Source organism: Sceloporus occidentalis, unplaced genomic scaffold (genome assembly GCF_023333645.1).
Source record: "Sceloporus occidentalis isolate IW3139 unplaced genomic scaffold, rSceOcc1.0.p SCAF_2, whole genome shotgun sequence".
In the NCBI taxonomy this organism is placed as follows: domain Eukaryota; kingdom Metazoa; phylum Chordata; class Lepidosauria; order Squamata; family Phrynosomatidae; genus Sceloporus; species Sceloporus occidentalis.
The window spans coordinates 270,732,399-270,755,194 of NW_028316982.1; the positions used below are offsets into that span (position 1 = coordinate 270,732,399).

The 22,796-nt window shown below is 41.3% G+C and overlaps 1 protein-coding gene across 2 annotated transcripts in view; it reads right to left on the reverse strand.

The window, feature by feature from the left end:
* Window positions 1–22,796, reverse strand: part of RAB6A (RAB6A, member RAS oncogene family) — a 67,352-nt gene that overhangs the window by 14,635 nt on the left and 29,921 nt on the right. The window contains exons 2-4 of one of the 2 annotated variants that reach the window (XM_089513051.1): window positions 10,681–10,739; window positions 3,701–3,754; window positions 1,022–1,127 (exon numbers count right to left, since the gene is read on the reverse strand). In XM_089513051.1, the coding sequence (XP_089369177.1) occupies window positions 1,022–1,127; window positions 3,701–3,754; window positions 10,681–10,739 (219 nt within the window). Of the gene's footprint in view, window positions 1–1,021; window positions 1,128–1,195; window positions 1,302–3,700; window positions 3,755–10,680; window positions 10,740–22,796 lie in introns of both variants that reach the window. The other variant, XM_089513050.1, reaches the window with a different exon arrangement.

Below are 22,796 nucleotides of genomic sequence, written 5' to 3' on the forward strand. Positions count from 1 at the left end.
TGTTGTAAACCGCTTAGAGACCGCTTAGTTCAGTATAAAACAGTACAGAAATGTAAATGCTGTTGCTATTGCTGCAGAACCCGGTCCTTTTGAAGGAAAGCAACCCTACCCAGAACAGGTTTTAAGTCTTTGCTTTTTAAAAATGTGCATACCTTTGTTAAAAATATAACAGAGGGGTATATGAAAAGAGATTTTGGATAATAAAGGGAGAAATTATCATCCTTGGAGCTAGCTCCCAGCTATTAGGAAGGGTGCAGAAGCAACCAGCAGATGATTTTACTGGATAAGCTTGATGTGAGAACTATTTTTTGTCAGAATAAGCCAAACACGTGACAGTGACACCTACAGAACAGCAGATGAGCTAAGATGAAGATGAGGTCAGCTGCTTTTCAGTAATTCTCGGCACGCATGGGGGAAGGAGACATGTTGAACAAGGGAACAGAAAAGGATGAGAGATTTTGCTTCAAGGGTGAAAATCCTGGTGCATTTTTAGGTAACAGCTCTGTGATATGCTCAAGAAGGCACAGAGAGTGCTTATAATTTAGGGATTCAGAGATGCCAGGAATCAAACCAGCAAAACCTCAGCTTTAATCTTGGGAGGCCTTCATTCAAGCCCCCAATGTGCAAATTATTATTATTTTTGCTAACAAATAGTAAGAGACGTGCTGGAAGTTACATTTAACCAATGGCTTTGGATATTTCAGATACAAATTGTATAAACAGGTGTACAAGTTCAGGCTAGTTATAAAGGTACAGTCCTGGCAAACCCAGCCCAAGGCCTGTTCCTATTCACAAGACATCTGAAACAGAGTAGAAAGTTTCCCGCTTGAAGCTTCAAGACTAGAAGGAATTTTCATGCGATGATGAGGAACAAGCAGATGACTGTGGTACAGCATGCACGGCTAATGCTTGAGGATGGAGGGAAAGGGAAAGAGAGAGAGAGAGAGAGAGAGAGAGAGAGAGAGAGAGTGCACAAGCAGAGAAGAGACAACCAGAAATGCAGAAATTTCCCCCCACTCACTTGTGATATCATAAACAACAACTGCAACAGTGGAGTCACGAATGTAGCTAGGAATCAAGCTCCTGAACCGCTCTTGACCTGCTGTGTCCCACAATTGCAACCGTACCTAACGGAAATTGGTCAAAACAAGCAAGAAAAAAAAACAAGAGTCAAAGCCAGGGCAAATATACCTACTTGTGATATCGTAAACTACTACAGCAGCAGCAGAGTCACGGATGTAACTGGGAATGAGGCTACGAAAACGTTCCTGACCCGCAGTATCCCAGAGCTGCAACCTGATCTGTGGGATGGGAGAAAATTAAAGAAAAAGCCAAACTGCCACTAAAAATGAATAAAATTTGATTGCTTTTTTAAAATAAAAAAGCAAAGTAAAATATATACATATTGAAAAACTCATGCAGGGTGGGATTTGCTTTGAGGCTGCAAGCAGAAGCAGGAGTATCTGAAGCAGCATCCTTCTCTTTTGGATGGCAGTACACACTTGCCAGTCCTAAATTCCCCAAAGGCACCAGATACTGTTTGAATGTAGATGTTAAACACAGTCAGCTCTGGTTAGTATTTGGATGGGAGACCACCAATGAATACCAGGTGCTGCAGACTACATTTCAGAGGAAGGAACTGGCAAATCCACCTCTGGGCATTCCTTGCCTAAGAAAACCCTATGAAATCCATAGGTTGATAGGTGACTTGAAGGTATGTATGCGCAAGTGCATGCATGTGCGTACAGACACACATTCTTGCCAGGCAAAGGGTAACGCCAACTTGGGAATTTTACTTTTCAAGCAGTATTTGACATATTTTATGGCAGTTAGCTGGGGAAATATAATGGTAGTTCCACTTTAAAGGGACCCTGGAGAGGGTCAAAGGCAAAGTGACTGGAAAGTCAGATCAGATCTCATCTTCTATAAGAAAACAATAGCTAATAAAACCAGCAGCCCTGTGATTGGTGCACTGTATCAGCGAAGCTAGTTGCTAGCCAAAAGCCAGTACAGAATATAACTTCTGATTAAAGTAGCTTGTAAAATAAAACAAATAAACAAAGCAGCATTCATGACAAGGGAGACATTCACTTCTGCTGTGAATTCAGAAGGTAAGTAATCTTACAATTCCCTGTACAGGACACACTAGGGCTTGGAATGGTTAAAAACTAAGCTCATCAGGGAATCCATGTTGCCAGATGCTGGATTTAGTGCTTCTAGTAAATGTTCCATTAAACTCTACAAACATGATTGCTGTTGATATATTTATTTGTACATAAAGATAGTTGCCATGTTAAGAGATGCAATGAAAAGGCATTTTGGATTTTAACTCAGGAGACCCAAGTTCACTCCATCTCAGTTAATGGTCTTGGGCCATACCTTCTTTTGCTTCCCTGTTAGAAAAAGAGCATAGTCGGAAGGTACACAATGCAGCAAGCTGGCTGAAGCCACTAAGGTCTGGATATTGTCAGCACCTGGGTCAATTTTCCCAACTCATTCACCTCCAGATGTAATGAACTAGAACTATCATTATCTCCATCCACAATTTCACCAACCATGATGGCTGAAGATGGTGGGGATAGTAGTACAATACATCTTGAAGGCCCTGGACTGGGGAAGGCTAGCCTTCATGGAAACATGGACATACAGATCCTCATGTCTGACACTGTGTTCCATTAGAGATAGAGGGAGACAAGGATAGTTGGCCCTTCACATTTGCAGCTTTGACTTTTGCCCATTTATTTGTGGTTTTGGTTAATATGTTCTCTCTAGAAATCTCTAGGTCCTCCAGCGCAATTCTTCCAGAGGTTGACCATAGAGTTGCACTGGAGGTTCTCAAGATTCCTAGAGAGGTGTTCGCTCAAGTAAAAAGAGTAGTGTCTTTTTTATTTGCAGTTTTCCCACATTCATGGGGCTCCTTCATCCCTAACCTCAATGAATGTGGAGGGACCAATGTCTATGCAATGCAATACATAAGTAATAAACTATATTCTTCACTACCTTAACACTGTTGCAAGGACAAATTAGAAACATCACACTACACATTCTGAAGTTAGAAGCAGGACAGTGTGGGTTGTTTTAATAACATACTGTATACCAGCTTCTTATGGGAAAAGGGAACTTTAAGCTTGCAGGCCTTCCACAGATGGGAGGCAGGCCCTGGTTCCGAGCTACTGTAAATAAATAAAAATATATATGGACCAAAGAATCAGTTTTCCATTACATGTAACATCTGGATAATCCTGATGGCTATATTCTCTGACTCAAGAATATGCTGTACAATAGAAAGATGGCTAATAAGATTGCATATTTCCTTTTTTGCATTTGTTATTATGGTATTGAGACAGCTTTAACTCATTGAGCTACATGCTGATTAGCTTAAATGAATGCCCTGGCAATGCAAAAATCTACAAACATTCCACTGAAAACTAGATTTCTGCCTTCACATCAAGTTTGTTTTACAATGATATACTATCATGCTTGCTACATAACATGCTTTGTACTCAACATTTTTAAATGATATTCTTCAGACCAACAATAACTGCCCTCCACGATTCCATGTAGAAACAACTGTGGTAACCTTAGTTGGCCTCACCTGGAAGTCCAAGTTGCTCTTACCCTTGGATCCAGCTAAGCCCTGAAAATGCATTGTACTCCCTGTATCAGAGTATAGTCTAGTTGCCACAAAACTCATACTCACTGTGCGATCCTCCAAGTACATGGTTTTTGATAAGAAGTCAATGCCAATTGTTGCCTGAAAAACAAAAATATTATTGGAGAGTAAATAAATGCATCTGGAATCCATGTTCCTAAGGTCATGGAAATCTACTCCACTATTTGTTCAAAATACATCACCAAAAAACCTTCAGATACATTTTTAAAATTTTTTATTAACAAATCATTAAAACATATAACATATAAACACATAATAATATCATAAAACATACATACAAACCACATCGTAACTTCCTCAGCTGCACAAATGATTTTCAAAGAACGATATTTACTAATCACAAACTCTTAATATCTTATAATTTAATATCTTCAGAATCTTAATCCTCTATTAGTTATACCCCACTGATAACTCTTATCTGTATTTGACGTTCCAATTTATTTCCTTATTTCTGAACTTATATGTTTAATATATTTTATATTTTCCATCAGTTATCTATCTAGTCTTATATCCTTATATAAACCTTCAGATACTGGTCACAAAGTGGGAAATAACCTTGTAATATCAAATGATGCATAAAACTCTTTCCTGATCTGAAGTAAAAAATCAGTACTTCCCACCCACAACAGTTTTTTGTGTTTTTCACAGTAGGTTTTCAGAATAGATCCTGCCTTAGTATGGAAGTCTCATGCAGTGACCTTCAATCATTTTTGCCTATGAAATAATATTTCACAAAAGACATTTCAAGCAGAAATTACTCTGGCTATGCTCAAAACTCACCTGCCAAAGCCAAGCTGAAGACCAATTCCATCTATTTGAGAAGCTACACCATTTAGCAATATGGATATACCTACACCATAAATTTATTTGCCTTAACAAGTCAAGCTGTCCTTGACTTGGATATTATACCTCCTCGAGGGATGCAACAGATTTCTCAGCAATTCACTACATTACAATGCCTAGAATTTTTTGGAAAAAAAGGCATGCACTAAATTGCTGTGTGTGGGTTTTTGGCCTAGAAATGCCCTCAAAGTGCTGATTAAATTGATAATCAAATTAACAGTGAAATCCTATTATTGAGAAGCAACCCCCATTCTGTTTATTGTGGCCTACACCTTGAGAGGTTAGGACTGCGGCCAAAAATTGTAAGTTTTTCTCATATTTGCTCAAAGTTTGTTTTAACATCTGAACAGAAGCTAGTGCAGCTCTTCTTACATTACATATAGGGCTTTCCCTAAGAAATTATTATTGTTAAGAGAGAAAAGTGCTACCCACAATATGCAAGGCAGCCTAAATATTATGGCTCCCCATAGCTTACTTTGCCTCTCAAAGCAGCAGAATTTGGACCTAAACCTATTTTGCCAAATATGCCTTGTCATTTACTTTAGTTTTTCTGATACCACAGGAAATGCTGTACATCTGCACTCTCCTGAGGTAAGCATATTAATACTTGGCAAGCAAAAGCTGAAATTCTGCACAGCAGCTGGCAAATACATACCACACACGACACTCAGCAAATGCAAGATACAAGCTTCCTAATTTTTCAAGTCATTGTGTCAAAATTTGCTTTTTTCCCTCTTCCTTTTCTTTACAGAGCATTCTGAACTAGCTGCTGATTCCTCTACAGTATTTTCTTCCTGGGAGCCAATATGGTGTACTGGTTTGAGTGTTGGGGATAAGATTCTGGGAGATCAGGTTTCAAATCCCTGCCTAAGCTATGAAAAAGTACTGGGTGACCTTGACCAAGTCATACTCTCTCAGCCTCAAGAGGAAGGCAATGGGAAATCCCTTCTGAATAAATGGAACAACAACAACAACAACAACAAAAAACCCATGATAAGATTGCAATAAGCTGAAGTTGACTTGAAGGCACATAACAAGAAGAAATCTCCTCCATGTCCAACACTAGCCCCCTGAACAGGTTCTTACAAACTTGGGACTTCCAGACCTAGTCTTCTGTCAAGAAGAGGTACAGAGCAGGAAAAGCCTTTCAATATTCCAAGTGGGAATGAACAAAGAACAGCAAACTAACTCCCGCTCAAGTCTGCACTGGACGAAGAACCACTCCATCCTACTCCTGAGAAAAGGGTTGATGACATCCACTATGGGAAAATGACCTCTGAAGAATCACGGATGGAACTAAGAAACACTTTTTGCATTTGATAAGCCTACTTATCAGTTGAGGGGAAAGCTGTTTTACCTTCAATGGTTCTGGTGAACCCGAAAAGGCCTAGGACAGAGGTGAACAATGTAGGGATCACATAATGTTGGACTACAACTCCCACCTGTCCCTGCTAGCTACATCAATGGTGAAGAATGATATGTGTTGCAGTCTATACAAAGTGCCCATCCCTGGCCTACATAGTAAACATTTTTACAATGATTTTGAAAAGATAACAGCCCCGAAATCTCTTCTTATGGCCACCTGCAACTCAGTTTTGAATTGATGCTATACTAGTTTCATAATCATAAAGCATTTCACATGTTTTAGAAGTCAACACTTTCCTCTTCTTTGTGTACGAGTTCCTTTAAAAAGCTAAATTCCAGGACATGGTAAATGTCAGATCTTGCCATGTGAGACACTTTTGCAAGAACATTTTACAATGTGAGAACAAACTAACACCACAGATCATTACTATCTGCTTTTAAGGCTAAATTAAATGAGGCGCCAGTGTGGTACAGTGGATTAAGTGTTGGACCATGACTCTGGAGACTAGGGTTCAAATCCCCACTCAGCCATGAAAACTCATTGGGTGACCTTGAGCAAGTCACATGCTCTCAACCCTCAGAAAACCCTGTGACAGGTTCACCTGGCTTGAAGGCACACAACAACAATAAAAATGTGAACAGAGCAACCACCTTCGTTTTGGCAGCTGTCCTGATGAGATCTCAAACACTTTGTTGCTGCTGATCACTGTAAAGTCAGCTTTGACTTACAGCAATCTTATGGAGGAGAGACCTCCAAGAGTCCCAGGCATCAACTGCCCTGTTCAGGTCTTACAAACTCAAGGCAGCTGTGGCTTCCTTCCCTGAATCCTATCTTCCTATATGAGCCTGACCAAGCTCTGAGATATTTGGAGGCAGGTCCCAGTCTCACAGCTCTTACAGACATACCTGATGGGAATTCAGAAGAGTACATTCTCAATGGCTTCTAGCAGATGTTGGAACTCCTTCCCACATGATGGCAGAAGGCTTCCTATTTGTCCTTTCATTAGCAAGTGAAAACACTTTGATTCCCAGAGACTTTTAGGAACTGACTACAATGGCTTATAAGCATGAGATGTTAACACAGGTTTTTATCTTCTGTCTTTTTAATGGATTTGTGTTTTTTTATTATTATTAAATTTTAATATCACACTTGATGCTTAAAATACACGAACAGTAATCACAAAAACAAAAATAATGAACACTATCTTGCTCCTATCCTCACCAACTATTCAAAATGACTCCCCACTCTTCTCTGGCTACAATAAATTAACTTAAAGATAGTATTCCTCCCCTCTAAACTACATCTATTATACTGAGCGATTCAAAACTGGTGCAAAATCAAATAAGAACAGCTTTACTTTTGCACCATTCTTTTTTAATCACCTGGTATTTACTATCTTTCCTTATGGTATAAAAAATATTTTCTTTCAATATATCAAATCCTGTCATTACACTGACCCATTTCTTTTTTCACATAATCTGTAAAATGTTGCCAGTTTTTAAAATAATATTTTATAGAGTTCTTTTTAAAATAACTTTGGCCCCATACAGACAGGCCAAAATAAAGCTGCTTCATGTTACTTTGGATATGCTGTTTAAATGATGCATTCGTCCTAAGAGTCAGGAAGCTGCGCTCCAGTCCTTAGGACTGGATTGTGGCTTTGGCATGGCTTTCAGATTCTTAGGACGCATGCATCATTTAAACAGCATATCTCCAAAGTGACCCAAATCAGCTTTATTTTAGCCTGTCTGTATGGGGCCCACGTTAACTTATCTAGTTCACCCAAATCCATTAATTTTTCCATCCATTCTAACAAGATTTGAAATCTTATTATTTTTCCAATATTTTGCATACGCTGACTTTGATGCTGTTGTCATATCACATGCTAAAACTCTACACTCTCTTTCAACTTATTTTCCAAATCTATCATCCTTATTTTAAAGGGTTTTAAATCTATGGATAGCTGCATTGACTTCAGCGGTAACTTTTTGTATGATTTTCTTTATGCCTCTATGTGTTTTTATTGGTATTTTGTTTTCTTTTAAGTCACTTGGAGTCCCAGGTTTAAGGAAAAGATGGGGCAGAAGTGAATTAATGATTACCGAAGTAACACAGGCAGCAAGAAAAGCTGGAAGACTCAATCCTAAGTGACATGGTACAGGGATGGCAGATGTTCAGTTCTCCTCACCTGTATATCTCTCTCTTTGTTAAAAATCAGAACTCCTATTCTACTGTGTGAGAAAGTGAATGGGCAGATGCAATCCAATACACACCTGTCCCCCATCACATCTAGTTTGGCCCTGAATTAAGATCATTTCAGTATTTTGTATCATGTTTTCTATTTATTGTTAATTGCAAAGTTGATGTCTACTTTACTATTCAGTGTGATCATCAAGCCTGGGAATTATGCATTCTGTATTAGTTCAGTAAAACTGCGCTTTAACTCCATCCATAAGTTGTGTATGGACAATCTTTTTCCATCACGAAGGTCAAAAGAAGGTGAGACAAACAACTATTTGAAACATTTTGCTATCTGAAGTTAGGAGACAGAAGAAGGATCTCTCTAGAATCTCAAGTACTATAGGATAGTGCTTCTTGAGTTCTCTGATGTGAGGGACCAGCAATTCCCCACTCAATGTGCCAGAGACAATACTACATTTGTGGCCATTGGCTGTGAGTGTTTTTCTTTCCTGAAAATTCTCCAGGGATCAATAGCTGATGGCTTGTGGGCTGTATTGGTCCCATTCCTACAACAAAGTAAGATGCACAATATTGCTTCCTGTACCAATCTGGTCATGCCACTGGCTCCTTTAAGGCAAGTCATTCTTACCTTACCTGGTGTTAATAAACTGTTCTCATGTTTCAGAAATGCAGGAGTGCAGACCAATAATTCTATACACTAAAATTTGGGATTGGTTAGTTGGTTTTCAACCTCAAAATCCCAGCACCAACAAAACTACAACGTTCACTTCAAACATTAAACTTTATGGCTGACTGTACCAATACAGGTCCCAATCTGTCTCCCACAGCTTTTATTCTCCATCATCCTTCAACATTAATTAATGTCTGATCTTAACTGAATAAAAACTGTTGTTAGTCCACTTGAGTCCCTGTATTGGGAGAAAGGTGGAATATAAATAAAATAATCCATCTCATGGCGTACAGTACATACTCAGCATACAGATCCCCTTATGCAGAGAGGAGTTCTTCCTTTTGCTGACAAGCCCCACAGGTCTGGTAATAATATTTGAGAGTGCTCAGAGCACATACCTTACCACAAGGACCTGAACTAGAAAGGCATGAGAGAGGTTACACCCTGCCTTGCAAATAACTATGCAACCCGCCTTGCAAGTAACTATACAATACAATCTTCTCATCCTTTGCACTTCTACTGACCACATTTCATCCAAAGAACACAACTCAGCATGCTGGTTAGTTAAGAAAAGGAAGCATCCATTGTCTATGTTTCTCAGTATCTCCTCTTCTCCCACCTGCATTAAAGAAAGAAGAGGGTACTGGAAGCCTGGTGTGTTTTTCTTGGGAGCAATCAGAACAAGCATGGGAAGGGCTGCAGACAAATTCCACACAACTGCTCTGTCCTGGCCACAACCAAGAAGCACGTCATACACTTAGGGCAATGTTCAAAGCAGGTGGAATTCAGGAAGAAATATGGGCAAAGGAAGACAGAGTAAAATCTCTTCAGAATAACCCCCCCTCCACCAGAGCCATTTTACTGTGCCAAAGCTTTTAGCTGCTTGCCTTGCCATTACTTTGTTTATTACATTAGACTCCTTTCCACACACATTACAAGTCCTAAGAGTCAAAGGGCCAAGGAAAAACTGGGACACATTTTTCATAGAGAAAACAAAACCATAAGACACATGATTAAATAAAAGAGCTACTTCTTAATGACTCTGTAATTACAGCAGACAGAAATAGAGAGGATGTTTGTTCCACTGGGAGGTTTACAACATATTTGAGCTGTCCAGTTCCACAGACACTTTGCTGGGTTCTTGCTGATACAACAGAAATTTCTATTTGACCATTAAGCCAAATGTAGCTTATGGTTATGTGGGGCACTCAGTAAATATGGAAGGAAATAGATAAACATATATAAAGTTTACTGAGTGAGAAGCAGTTCTTCAATCCGATCAAAAAAGTTTCTTATAATACATAGGAGAATGATATGAATAAGGATGCATGAGGTGCTGCAGAGATCCAGGTAGGCCCAAATTCCCAGTATGGGATATTTTTAATGCTGAATTGCAAATACTGTACAGTTATGTATCATTTGTTACTGTTAGGCTTAGCATGCTGTTCAGGAATTATAATAGCATAAAAACAAACCAATTTTTTTGAAAGGAAGAGATTTGTACATTTTAGCATAAGTAAGATAATATTATTAAGTTATAAACCACAGAGCACTTCTCAGGAACCAAAAGAGCTGGCCAGAGAATACAAGAGCTCTTGGAAAATGTCTATATATAGTACAAGACTTTGCAGGGGCAACATTTTTCTCTTCCCAATGTAATCAATATTCCTTGGTAATACTCCATTTAGTGGAATGGATATGGACAAAGATGAAGTTGAAAGTTGCTTCTGATTTCTGGGTGCTGGTAACAGGTGCCTCAATTTTATTTCATTTTTTTACAATTGGGGAGAGAGGCTGCAGTCTACTATTCTCCTACTATCAGCTGTTAAAATCAGATGCAAGTCTCTGTCACCAGGAGGATGTCTGGCCATGCCTTTGAATCGTATGAATGAATGTCTAGAGGTCATGAAACAAAGCGTGTCTTACCTGGTAGGTGTTGTCAAAGCTGTCATACATGAACCTGGTGATCAAAGAGGTCTTCCCCACTGGAAGAGAGAGGAAAGACAAAATTGAGAAACTATCAGACACATCCAAAAATATATTCCTGGTGTCAGTTCTACTAGTGTTCAACCAATTTAAAAAGGCATTAAAAACTTACCTCTTCCTACAAGCCTACCCTCCCAATTCCTTGTAATAAAGTTGCCCTCCCCTTACTGTTTAATGATGTAGGTATTTATAATTGCGATTTTAATAATGTGGAATGTTTTTAGCCAATATTTGTGGAATTAATGGATATTGATGTGTATTTTTAATATGTCATTTGTTTTGTATTGTATTTACCTCTATACTGTACACCACTTTGATCTTGGGAAAAGCGGTTTATAAATAAACAATTTATTATATTATTATTGTTATAATATGTTAACATATAGTGGACCATTCCCATCCCTGGGGGTTTGGTCCTACGCCCACAGATGGGGAAAAACATGGATGGTTGTACCTCATATTGAATGAATGAATGAATGAAACTTTATTTTTATACCGCCGTTCCTGCGATCATGGCGGTTTACAACATATGATAAAATACAAAATACATCACATAAAATCCCCCATATTAAAACAATACACAACATCATTAAAATCCATCATTCATTCCTAGTAATTAAAACCAATTAAAAATCAATAAAACAATCCAAAATACGATCACACAGTATACACACAGTATACAGGAGAGAATGGTAGTCAGGACATGTGGGGGAAGGCTTGGCGAAATAGGTGAGTCTTAAGATTTTTCTTAAAAGACTCGAGGGAGGGGGCTGAGCGGAGCTCATCAGGGAAAGAGTTCCAAGACTGTGGGGCAGCAGCAGAGAAAGCCCTTTGCACAGTCGCAGCATATCTCATCTTAGGAACTCTCAAGAGTTTTCTCCCACCTGACCTGAGAGTGCGGGGCGGATTATATGGGGAGAGGCGGTCCTCCAAGTACTCTGGGCCCAAGCCATTTAGGGCTTTATAGGTAACGACCAACACCTTGTATTGCGCCCGGAAGCGAATAGGCAGCCAATGCAGATCTTTCAAAATAGGTGTTATGTGGCTGGCCCTGGAACTACCAGTGACCAGCCTTGCTGCCATATTCTGAACCAACTGTAGCTTCCGGGTTTGGTACAAGGGTTGCCCCATGTAGAGAGCATTACAGAAATCAAGTCGAGAGGTTACCAGTGTGTGTACCACTGTTTCAAGGTCCCCCCGGTCCAGGTAGGGTCGCAGTTGGCGTATCAGCCGAAGCTGATAGCAGGCACCTCTGACTGTCGCATCCACCTGAGAAGTCCTGGTGGCGCAGTGGTTAAATGCCTGTACTGCAGCCATTCACTCGAAACCACAAGGTTGCTCGACTCAGGCTTGCATCCTTCCGAGGTCGCTAAAATGAGTACCCAGACTACTGGGGGCAAATTAGCTTACTTGCTAATTAGCTTACTTGCTGTTCACCGCTATGATCTTTGGAATAGTGGTATATAAATAAAACAAATTATTATTAAAATTATTAAGTCAAGTGAAGCGACAAGTCCAGAAGCACCCCCAGACTGCGAACAGTGTCCTTCATGGGGAGCATGATCCCATTCAGGACAGGTGGACAAATTTCCTTCCCGGGACCGGGGGAGCCTATCACAAGTACTTCCGTTTTCTCTGGATTCAGGCTATTTTCCCTCATCCAGCCCATTACCGACTGTTCAATGTTCATATTGTTCAATGTGTGGCAATGTGTGCATATCCACATCAGCAGATCTGCATGCACACAGCACCACAGAATAATATGGGGCATGACAAGCCACAGATGCTCCAATCCATAGATCACTAGCCCACTGTTGTGGCAAGCCAGCTGTATAAACAATTCTATGAAATGGAAATGAATTTGACATAAATTGCATTTGATCACCAAAATGCTTTAGATTAGTGGCCAGCTTGGCAAAATAAAACTAAATTTGTTTGCGTTTGAAAGACTTTAATATAAATGGGAAGGATGCTATTGTTGCCATAGCTGGGCCCAATAATTGTGATATATACAGCAAGTGTTAGTCTGTTCACAAAATTCCACTGCTTTGGCACAGTGAAGCTGCATTTCTAAGTTGATACAGTGCACATAGGAACTATTCTGTTCAAGGCTCAAGGCTATTTAATTCTCAAGGTAGATTTTAAAGTACTAGCTACATATTTGCTTTTGAAAATTCAAAGAAACATACAGAGAGTAAGTGTGTGTGTCTGTGCACACATGCGGATGCATGCATGTACGTCTTCAAGTAACCTGTTGACTTAAGGCAACCTCATGAATTTCACAGGGTTTTCTCAGGCAAGGAATACTCAGAAGCGATTTTGCCAGTTTCTTCCTCTGAAACATAGCCCACAGTACCTCCCATCCAAGTACTAACCCAGGCTGATTCTACCTAACTTCCAAGATGAGATAGGACCTGGTGTCATTAGGGAGTGACAAATGAACTTCATTTCATGACATCTGTCCTCTATATCTCCGGTCACTGTCATTTTACACACATACTTCCTTTTCCTAAAGGACCAAATGCAAAAGGCCTTTCTATACACCTAGCGCACAAGAGGATGGCATCTCAAGTGCAGAGGCAGGAGTAAGGAAGGGCAGCAACACAGAGCATTTTTCTAGAAAGACATCTACTCTTTCACACTTTTTTCATGCCGTATATGGCTACGGCTTGTTATTGCAATCTTTTTTTGGTTCACAATATTTCACATGTATAATAAGAAACTTAAATCAGTGTTGTTCTGCAGGCACAAGGGTCCCAAAAAGCAAATGCAGGTGTGTGAAGGCGGGGCTAGGCACACCTGGCTTCAAGGCAGCCAATCACAATTCAGAGACACTGTGACTGGGAGGCTACAGGCGGATCAGAAAGTATAAAAAGCAGGAGTGTGTGTCAGAGGAGATTAGGGCTGCATCCTACTGCAGAAATAATCCAGGTTGCCACCTCTTTTACTGCCATGGCTCAATGATATGGGATTTTGGGGTTTATGGTTTGTTGTGGCACTAGAGCTTCTGACAAGGAAAGCTAAATGACTCATGGAACTACAGTTCCCAGAACTCCATAACACTGCACTGTGGCAGTTAAAGTGGTATCAATCTGCATTATTTCTGCAGTTCAGATGCAGCCTCAGAAAGGTTGATGGTTGAGCGTAGAGAGTTGGTAGAAGCAAAGGGGAGAATCAGTTGGGAGTAAATGGGTCCTGGGTGTCTGAATTTAGCGAAATAAAAGGTCTGACATAACTCAGGTTGACTATTGTTGTATGTCTGGAAACTAAGAACTGGAATTTGTAAAAGCATTTACTTTTCTACAGGATATAATAAAACACATTACAGTTGGCCTTCCACATCTGTGGCTTTGACGTTTGCGAATTTGTTTATTCATGGATTTGATTAATATGTTCTCTCTAGGAAACTCCAGGTCCTAGACAGAACACTTTTCTAGGCATTTGTAGGTCCTCCTGTGCAATTTCATGGTCAACTTCTGGCAGCTCTTGACCACAGAATTGCCCTAGACAGGTGTTCTCTTGGGATAAAAAAATAGTGTTTTGTTTTATTTGTGGCTTTTCTACTTTCACAGGAGTCCTGTCCCCCTAACCCCAGCAAATGTGGAAGTTTCACTGTAATTACCTTGTTATTTTGGTTAATTCTGACTCAGACTGTCCTCTTTAATTTAAATCCAGGAGTGGTCATGCTTACCATAAAGAACACAAAGCTGACCACACACACACACACACACACACACACACACACACACAAATAGTCCACAGTGAGATCACCTGGAGACCCAGTGACCCCAAATCCAAGGAGGAATTCTGAAGGGGAGACCTTGGGCTAGGGTGAAAATGACAGGCATTCAAGACTAGGAATTGCGAGTCCCGTCTTGGGAAGGCAAACATCACAAGGTATAATTCCTTTGAGGTCTCTAGCCATTTCATTTCAGCTGCTCTGTAGGCAGCAGCTTGCCAATGAGCTGGCAAAGGACACAAGGCTGTCTGCATGAAGATTCCCTTCTTCTCCTTCCTATTCCTGCAGCCAAGTTTATTGGCTGTTGAAGAGCTTGCAAATGCTCTTCACTGCAAATGAAGTCACTAGAGGTTGCATAATCAGCCAGAGCAATCTGCACAAGGTGTCTTGCTGAAGACAGTTCAGGCAGAGATAGTGAGGGTGCAAAAGAAAAAAATTGCCTTGGGACAGCATAAGATGAGGCAGTGTAAAAATCAGGGTCTTTTGAGAACCAAGAACCTGCTATTTCCTTCTTCCTCTCCCACTATAATTTATTATTTTTAAGAGCAAGAATCTTGACATGCAGTCCCCTTTCATTTCTGCACATAAATACATGTAACATTTGTTCATTCAGAGTACTGATACCCTGCTTTTCTTCAAGAGCAGCTTACAAATTGATAAATTAAACAGTTCCCTGCCCTCAGGCTTGCAATCTAAAGATCTAACATGATGCAGCTGTATAAAGCCCTAGCATGTATGGAATAATATTAGCCAATGGCCTATTATAAATAACTAAATAGAGACTGTCATGCCTTGCACATAATCACGCGAAGACACAACTCACACTGGAGAAGACGACAATGCCAGGAAAGGTTGAAGCTGGTAGGAAAAGAGAAAGATCCCACTACAGATTTCTTGAGTCAATAAAATAAACCAGGGGTTGGCAACCTCCGGCCCACGGGCCGGATGCGGCCCGCGGAGGCCTTTCAGCCGGCCCCTGCTCACTCCTGCCGCCAACGATTGTGTCATTTTGCCGCTCCGGGCACCGCCATTTTATTTCTCAAAATGGCGGCGAAGTCTCGTGCGACCTTTCACGTGGTCACGGGAGACTTCGCCGCCATTTTGCGAAACAAAATGGTGGTGGCCTAGAGGCGAAGTCTCGCACGACCACAGGAAAGGTCACACGAGACTTCACCGCCAATGGCAGTGGCCTCTGGGAGGCCCACTGCAGCCGCCGGAGCCCTCTTGGAGGGCCCCAGCGACGGCAAAGGGGCTGGCAAAGAGGAGGAGGCCTCCAGCGCTGGCAGCCCCCACCGGCTTTTTTGCCGCCCTCTGACAGGGCCTGGGGCCCCGTCAGGGGCCGGCAAAGAGGAGGAGGCCACCAGCGCTGGCTGCCCCCGCCGGCTCTTTCCTGGCCTCTGACAGGGCCTGGGGCCCCGTTAGGGGCCAGCAAAGAGGAGGAGGCCTGGCCCCCGGAGGGTGGAAGCTCCACCCCCGGCACGCGCCCCCGCCCCTGGAGGGTGGAAGCTCCACCCCCCCAGCTTCGGCCCCCCCAGTTGTCTGAGGGACAGCAACCCGGCCCCCGGCTCATAAAGGTTGCCTACCCCTGAAATAAACCATGGCGCTGGGTTTGCAAGTCCTGAGCAGGGCTGTTAATAACAGGGTCTCTTAGAAACCCCTCATTCATAGGATTACAGTAAGTTGAAGTAGACTTGACAAATCAACCTGACACCTTTTTACTGGCATCTCCTACCAGCCTAACCTCACGACTGGTGGGATGAGTCAATCAAGGAGGCCCAAGCTGAGTTTGCAAGACTTGAGCTGTACTGTTAACAAATAGGGCTCCTGGAATTCCATAAGTCAAAGTTGTCTTGATGGCAAGCAACAACAAACTGCCCTAATCACCCATGATATTTTGCAGTGGAAATTCTGGAGCACATTGACATTGGTGAACGTCTGACAATGTCATTAGTACATTTCAAACTGCAGTAAAACAAAGAGTTTTATGGCACCCTGAAAATCATAGAATCAGAGAGTTGGGCAATGTGCAAAGTCATTAATGCATAAGCTTTCAGGGACTGCCATTCCATTTAATCAGACACAAGAAATGGCAGGATGTTCATGTCATCAGCAACAACCATTATATGAATGGCCAGAGAGAGAGTTGGGGCCAGACCCAAAGGTGGAAGGGAAGCCCTTTTCTTTCTCTCTTTTATCCCATTCTATCTCCCCTTCTTTCACACAACCATCCAGAAATGCCACACCTACCCAAAGGAGACAAGCTTTCATCTGCCTTCTCGTTGTGAAATCTCCATCTCCCCCTTCAACTAATTTATTAATGCCCTGCCATTCTCCACAATGGGACCCAAGGTAACTCACACATAAGGTTTAAGACAAGATACATACATTTAAAATTCCCAGTATAAACTTTTAAAACACCATTAAAGAAGTTACTATATTAAAACACCAATGCTTTAAAACAACAAAAATCATTTAAACCCACTCATCTGGTCCAAACGACACTGCAGAAATAATCCAGTTTGGGACTGATTTGACTGCCCTGGGAAATTGTAGTTTATTGTGGTACTAGAACTCTCTGACTTAGAAAACTAAATGTCTGACAAAACTGCAGTTCCCAGAATTCCCTAGCATTGAGCCAGGGCAGTCAAACAGAGAGGTTCAGATGCAAAACCTACCAGGCTGCAGGGGGAGGGAAAGAGTTTTCATCCTCTTGTCTATGAAATATCAGAATCCATTTGCTGCCAGGTAGAATCAGCCAGAGTTTTATTAATGGTGATGAGCAGAGGTGATGGTGCCAGCTTAACTCTTAAGAAAACATGTACAGCATTTTTCCCCACTCCCAGAGAAAATAAGGTGCTTTTCTTCCACAGGAAGCTATACTGAAAAGCATTAAGTATTGCAAATGATTTGCTGTACTGAGCTCTCACAAACAAGACCACCAAGCAATAGTCTAACTACCCCCATGGATTTCACCTCTCTCTCTATTACAAGTTATAACAGAGATTCCACACTAATAGTGCTTGTATTCTATACACAACATGTAAGCATAGTTTTATATAATGTTCAATGTGGAGAACCTGTGATGCCTAAGTGCTATTCCTTATTGCCCAATGATGCTAACTTTATTAGACAGCTAGACAGCTGGCCTCCAGGGCTAAAACTATGTTCTCCTTACTCTGGACATTTTATTCCTAATGAGAGCCCACTGAGAGCACTGAGGACACTACTTGGAATTAACCTTCCTTCCCAACTTCTAAGGAGTGTATGGCTGCAGTAAAGTTTAAGGCAGTGGTCCCCAAACTGTGCCCTTTAAGAAATTTTGGACTTCAGCTCCCAGAAGCCTCAGACAGGTTGGCCAATAGTCTGCGATTCTGTGAGCTGGAGTCCAAAATCCCTTAAAAAGCACAGTCTGAGGACCAGTGGTTTAAGGCATAGCAGTACTTGTAGGAAGAATCTAGTCATGATTCTGCACAAAATACAGTACAAAAAAACCAACAAAACTGCATTTCAAACAATTTTTAATTTATTTGTTTCTAGAGTTTATATCCCAACTTTCTCCCACAATGGGATTCAATGAATTAAGCAAACAAAGATTTACATATGCATTGCGATCTTGTAGCACATTTGAAACTAACTATGTAGAAGATGTAGTATAAGCTTTCGCTGACTTGGGGGTGAAACAGATGGGCCAAATGAAAGAGCTTCCAGCTGATTTGGAGGTGTGCTGGTTAAACAACGCACAACTTGAAAGTAGCTGGAAGCTTCATTCCAGTTCTTCGGACCGGAGAAAAAAGGAACTGGGATAATCTGACTCCTGGCAGTGCCTGTCAGCCCTTGTGTCCACAGCCCACTTTGGCAGCGGGTCGTGAAGACAGCGGGGTTCTGACCAGCTTCTGGACCAGCGGTTCTCAACCTGTGGGTTGTGACCCCTTTGGGGATCAAACAACCCTTTTACAGGGGTTGCCTAAGACCATCGGAAAACACGTATTTCCTATGGTCTTAGCAACTGAGACACTGCTCCTCTATCCGGTTTATGGTTAGGGGTCACCACAACATGAGAAACTGTATTAAAGGGTTGCGGCATTAGGATGGTTGAGAACCACTGTTCTAGATGAACTGGACTCAGACCACTCTTTTGTGCCCATCTGAGGAAGTAGACCAAGTCTACAAAAACATATACAGTTCGCCCTTTGTTTATGCGAGGGATCCATTTGGGACTCCCCCACATAAAACTAATACCGCCTATGCTTGAGCCCCATTTAAATGAATGGGGCTCATGCACGCAGCAGCACACCGGTGCGCACACGGCATGGGCATGCGCCCCATTCATCCCCACCCTTTCCTCCTTGTGCGGCTTTCAGCGTATGTTGAAAGCCACGTAAAGCGCACCCGTGTATGACGCGGGCGCACTGTACTACAACTTCTTCTACACAGTTAGACTCAAATGTGCTAAAAGGTCCCTTTGCATACCCATATTCCGGACTAACACAGCTATGTCTCTGAAAGACTTACATAGTTGTTAGTCTAGCCAGGTACAGTCGGCCCTTCTTATACACGGATTTTTTATACATAGATTCAAGCATCCAGAGTTTGAAAATGTTCAAAAAATGGATAAATTTCAAATATCAAACCTCAATTTTCCATTTTTTATAAGGGACACCATTTTGCTGTGTCATTATATTTAATGGGACTTGAGCATCCACAGATTTTGTTATCCACGGAGGATCTTGGAACCAGACCCCAGCGGATAACAAGGGTCCACTGTACTTCAATGGGGAGACAAAGCAGGATGGAGCATGCATACAAACAAACATAGTGCTGAGTTACGTATTATACAGAAGCCTAGCTGTATTAAAAATGTTTAATGCTTTTTGACAAGATTAGATGCATTGGTAAGGCAAAGTCTGGCTGTCCTGAAGGAATAGTGTTCCTTTACATTAGGAAGGAGGAGCCAGTTTTCTGGAGGCACATGTACAAAGGGCACTCAAATCCTGATCACTAACATATAGGGCAACTCAGGAGGCAAGGCAAAGTAGGCAAATGAGATGAAACGGAAGTACGAGCAATGAGATAGCAGCCTGGACTTCAGGCCAGAGACACGTAGTTCAAAGTGACCAGTCTGGCCAAAGTCTAAGGAAAGGATCAGGTGGAACCCAACTGGCTTCTTGCATCACCTGAAAAACACAAGAGTCAGTTGCCCTAGATCTGCTAACTTCTAGCCAACTGTCCTGATGACACTCAATATGGTACCAAGTGAGCCAGTAGCTCCCTCTTCTGGCAAGCTAATATGATGGCTGGCTCATAGATACAAGAGCTTGGTCTCCTGAGTCCTTTGTATCTGCCAGTGACATCTTAAAATGTCAGTCTCAAAACAAAGATTTATAAAACAAAGAATACAAGCGATCTTTGATTACTGTCTAGTATGCACTGTACACAAATACTCCAAATGAAAGGCCACAGACTGTCTAATAAAATACACACATGTATAATGTAACATCCATGGAAAACTTCATGTTAAGTGACTAAATAATTGAATTCAGGACTATATTTCTGAAATATATTTCCTAGCACTGAAAGCTAAGAAAGTTATTTCTAGTATGGAACTACTGCCCACAAGGATGCAAGCAGCCGGGAACAAGATGTACTGCTAGCAGAGTACAAACTTCTGCTGCGGTAATTTGCTCAATGGTTCCTGTGCTCAATAGTGAGCTTTTTGGCAAACACACCGAACAGTCATGACTGACAATTTCTCACACCATCTGGGCTCAAATTTAAATTCATCATGGATCTTCAAGCAACTCCAGGCCAGAATACAGCTGTGTGGGCTTGTTGTCCGTACTGAGCGGCACGACTACAACACAGCGTACAACAACTTATTTGAAAGGGAGAAGTTCACTTCTGGCTGAAAGAGCTGTTATTATGCTAGCTATTAAGAGCTCATAGCAAAAATGAGACTCATTAAGGTTGAGATTAAAAACAAAACAACTTGATAGTAATTTGGTCCATTTCACTGAATATTTGAACAAACTTGGGCTGCATCCACACTGGAGAAATAACCCAGTCTGGCACCGCTTTAACTGCCCTGGCTCAAGGCTATGGAATTCTGGGAGTTGGAGTTTGTTGTGGGCCCAGAGCGGAGCCTTTCTGAATGATCATAAGAGGACTCACACTCTTCCTAACTTTAGTAGCTTCAGACTATGTAAATAATATGACTTAACTATGTCTGACTACTCCATGTTCATTTACCAGGCCATTGTGTTTCTTCGACAAACTTCGTTTGTGTTGTTGTTTACTCATTACCTAATAAAGTTTTTAAAATGCTTCAAAATTGAACTATGAGGATATGCATGGACAAGGAAATAATAAATTTCTTACTTAAGGATTCTTTTTCTAAATCTAAGCCATTCCTGGAACAATACAAAAATTAAAAAAAATTAAGCTCATCTATGGTGGCCTTCTCCACGGCAGCATCCCATAAAACACAGAGTCCAGTTGAAAATGGTTTGGGTTACTCAAGCCTCCAACAAAATGATGCCAAAAATACAGGCATTAAAAGGATACAAAAGCAGTCTGTTCTATAAGCCAGCAAAATGCACAAATGGGAAAACAGACAAGAATTCACAAGTGACTAGTGTAGCAGGGATGCCCTATCACTTCCAGCAGACCTATTAGCAGTATCCATTTCTGGAGAAAGACACAGATTTCAGTGATACTGAAACTTCAGAATTTCCTCAGACATGTTACTCTACTGTGCTACTTGCAAGTGCCCTGAGGCCTGTTCAGAAATTACTGGTAGTACAAAATGCTCCTATTCTCAGCTTTCAGCAGTTGAGATGCTATTCCTCCTTTGGGAGTCAGAATTAGAAGCATTCAAAGAAATCTCTTCCCTCCCAGTTCCCCAAAATTCCCATCTGAAATTACATGAGAGTAAACCTAGTTATGAAGCAAAGTATAAACAAAAACTCAACCAAAATTGTAAGTTTGAAAGAACATATGTGGACAGTAAAACACACTCCCTCAGAGTGTGGTGGAGTCTCCATCTTTGGAGGTTTCTAAACAGAGGCTTGATGGCCATCTGTCGGGGCTGCTTTGATTGCGAGTTCCTGCATGGCAGAATGAAGTTGGACTGGATGGCCCTTGAGGTCTCTTCCAACTCTAGGTTTCCAGGCAAGTAAAGAACTTTCCTTGGCTCTTCTTGACTTGAAAGCACACACACACTCCCATCCTTGATGGGGGGGAGGGAGAAAGACTAGCATCTGCTGTGTTTTAAGGACCAACATATAGGACAGTTTTCTCCTCTTTCATAAGTTGAACAGTTTTAAGAATGTGGGCTGTAGCATGCCAGAGTCCAGCCAATGTATGAATATTCAATAGTTCAGACTATGTTGTGACTTGCATATTAAGAAGAGGATGGGCAATCTGGAAACTCACAATAAAATGTAATGAAGTGCACAAAAATGTAAGTAATTAAAATTCCTTGCAAATATCAGGTTTATGCAGGAAGTGATGGTTAAATTTTTAGAATGTTCTCTAAATACAAAGCAAGACTCCAGTCTTCAAAGGAGCACCAGTGTTTTCAACTGTAAGGCTAAGATCCTAAGCATTAGCTCACTAAACAGCCTTCTGCTCTGGCATGCTAAGACAAAGGCCTTTAAAAAAGGGGGTGGGAGGGAGAAACAGGCCATCAGCTAAGTATACAAGACTAAAGAGATGAAGGAAGTCTCTATGAATATTCATGACTGTCTGGGGCAGAAGAGCCAGGGAAGGAAGCTACAGAGTGGAGTGAAATGGCATGACATAATGAGAAATGACATCCACCTAGCTTCAGATGAGCATCCTCAAAACAGAGAAAGTGCTGCACACAGACACACACATTGATGAAGGGAGGGGGAATTAACCCCAAGCTTTGCCCAAAGTCATATACTCACACCAAAAGGGAATAATTTCTATCTCAGAGCTGGATACAGGGGAAGCCTTATTTCTGCAGGCTTTTATAATAATAATAATAAAATAAAATTTTATTTATATACCGCCTTTCCGGAGATCAAGGCGGTTAACAGCATATTAAAACACAACAATATAACATCATCAACAACCATAAAAACCATCATAAAATTAACTCATATCATACATCTACATTACTACAATCTAAAAAATCTCAAGCTAGCGACAAATGCTGCTGAGAGGGGAGGGGGGAGTACTTCAGGGTTTAGGGGTAAGCCTGCTGGAACAGGTATGTCTTTAACCTCTTTTTGAATTGGTCCAGCGAGGTGGCCGAGCGGAGCTCGCCAGGAAAGGAGTTCCAGAGCTTGGGGGC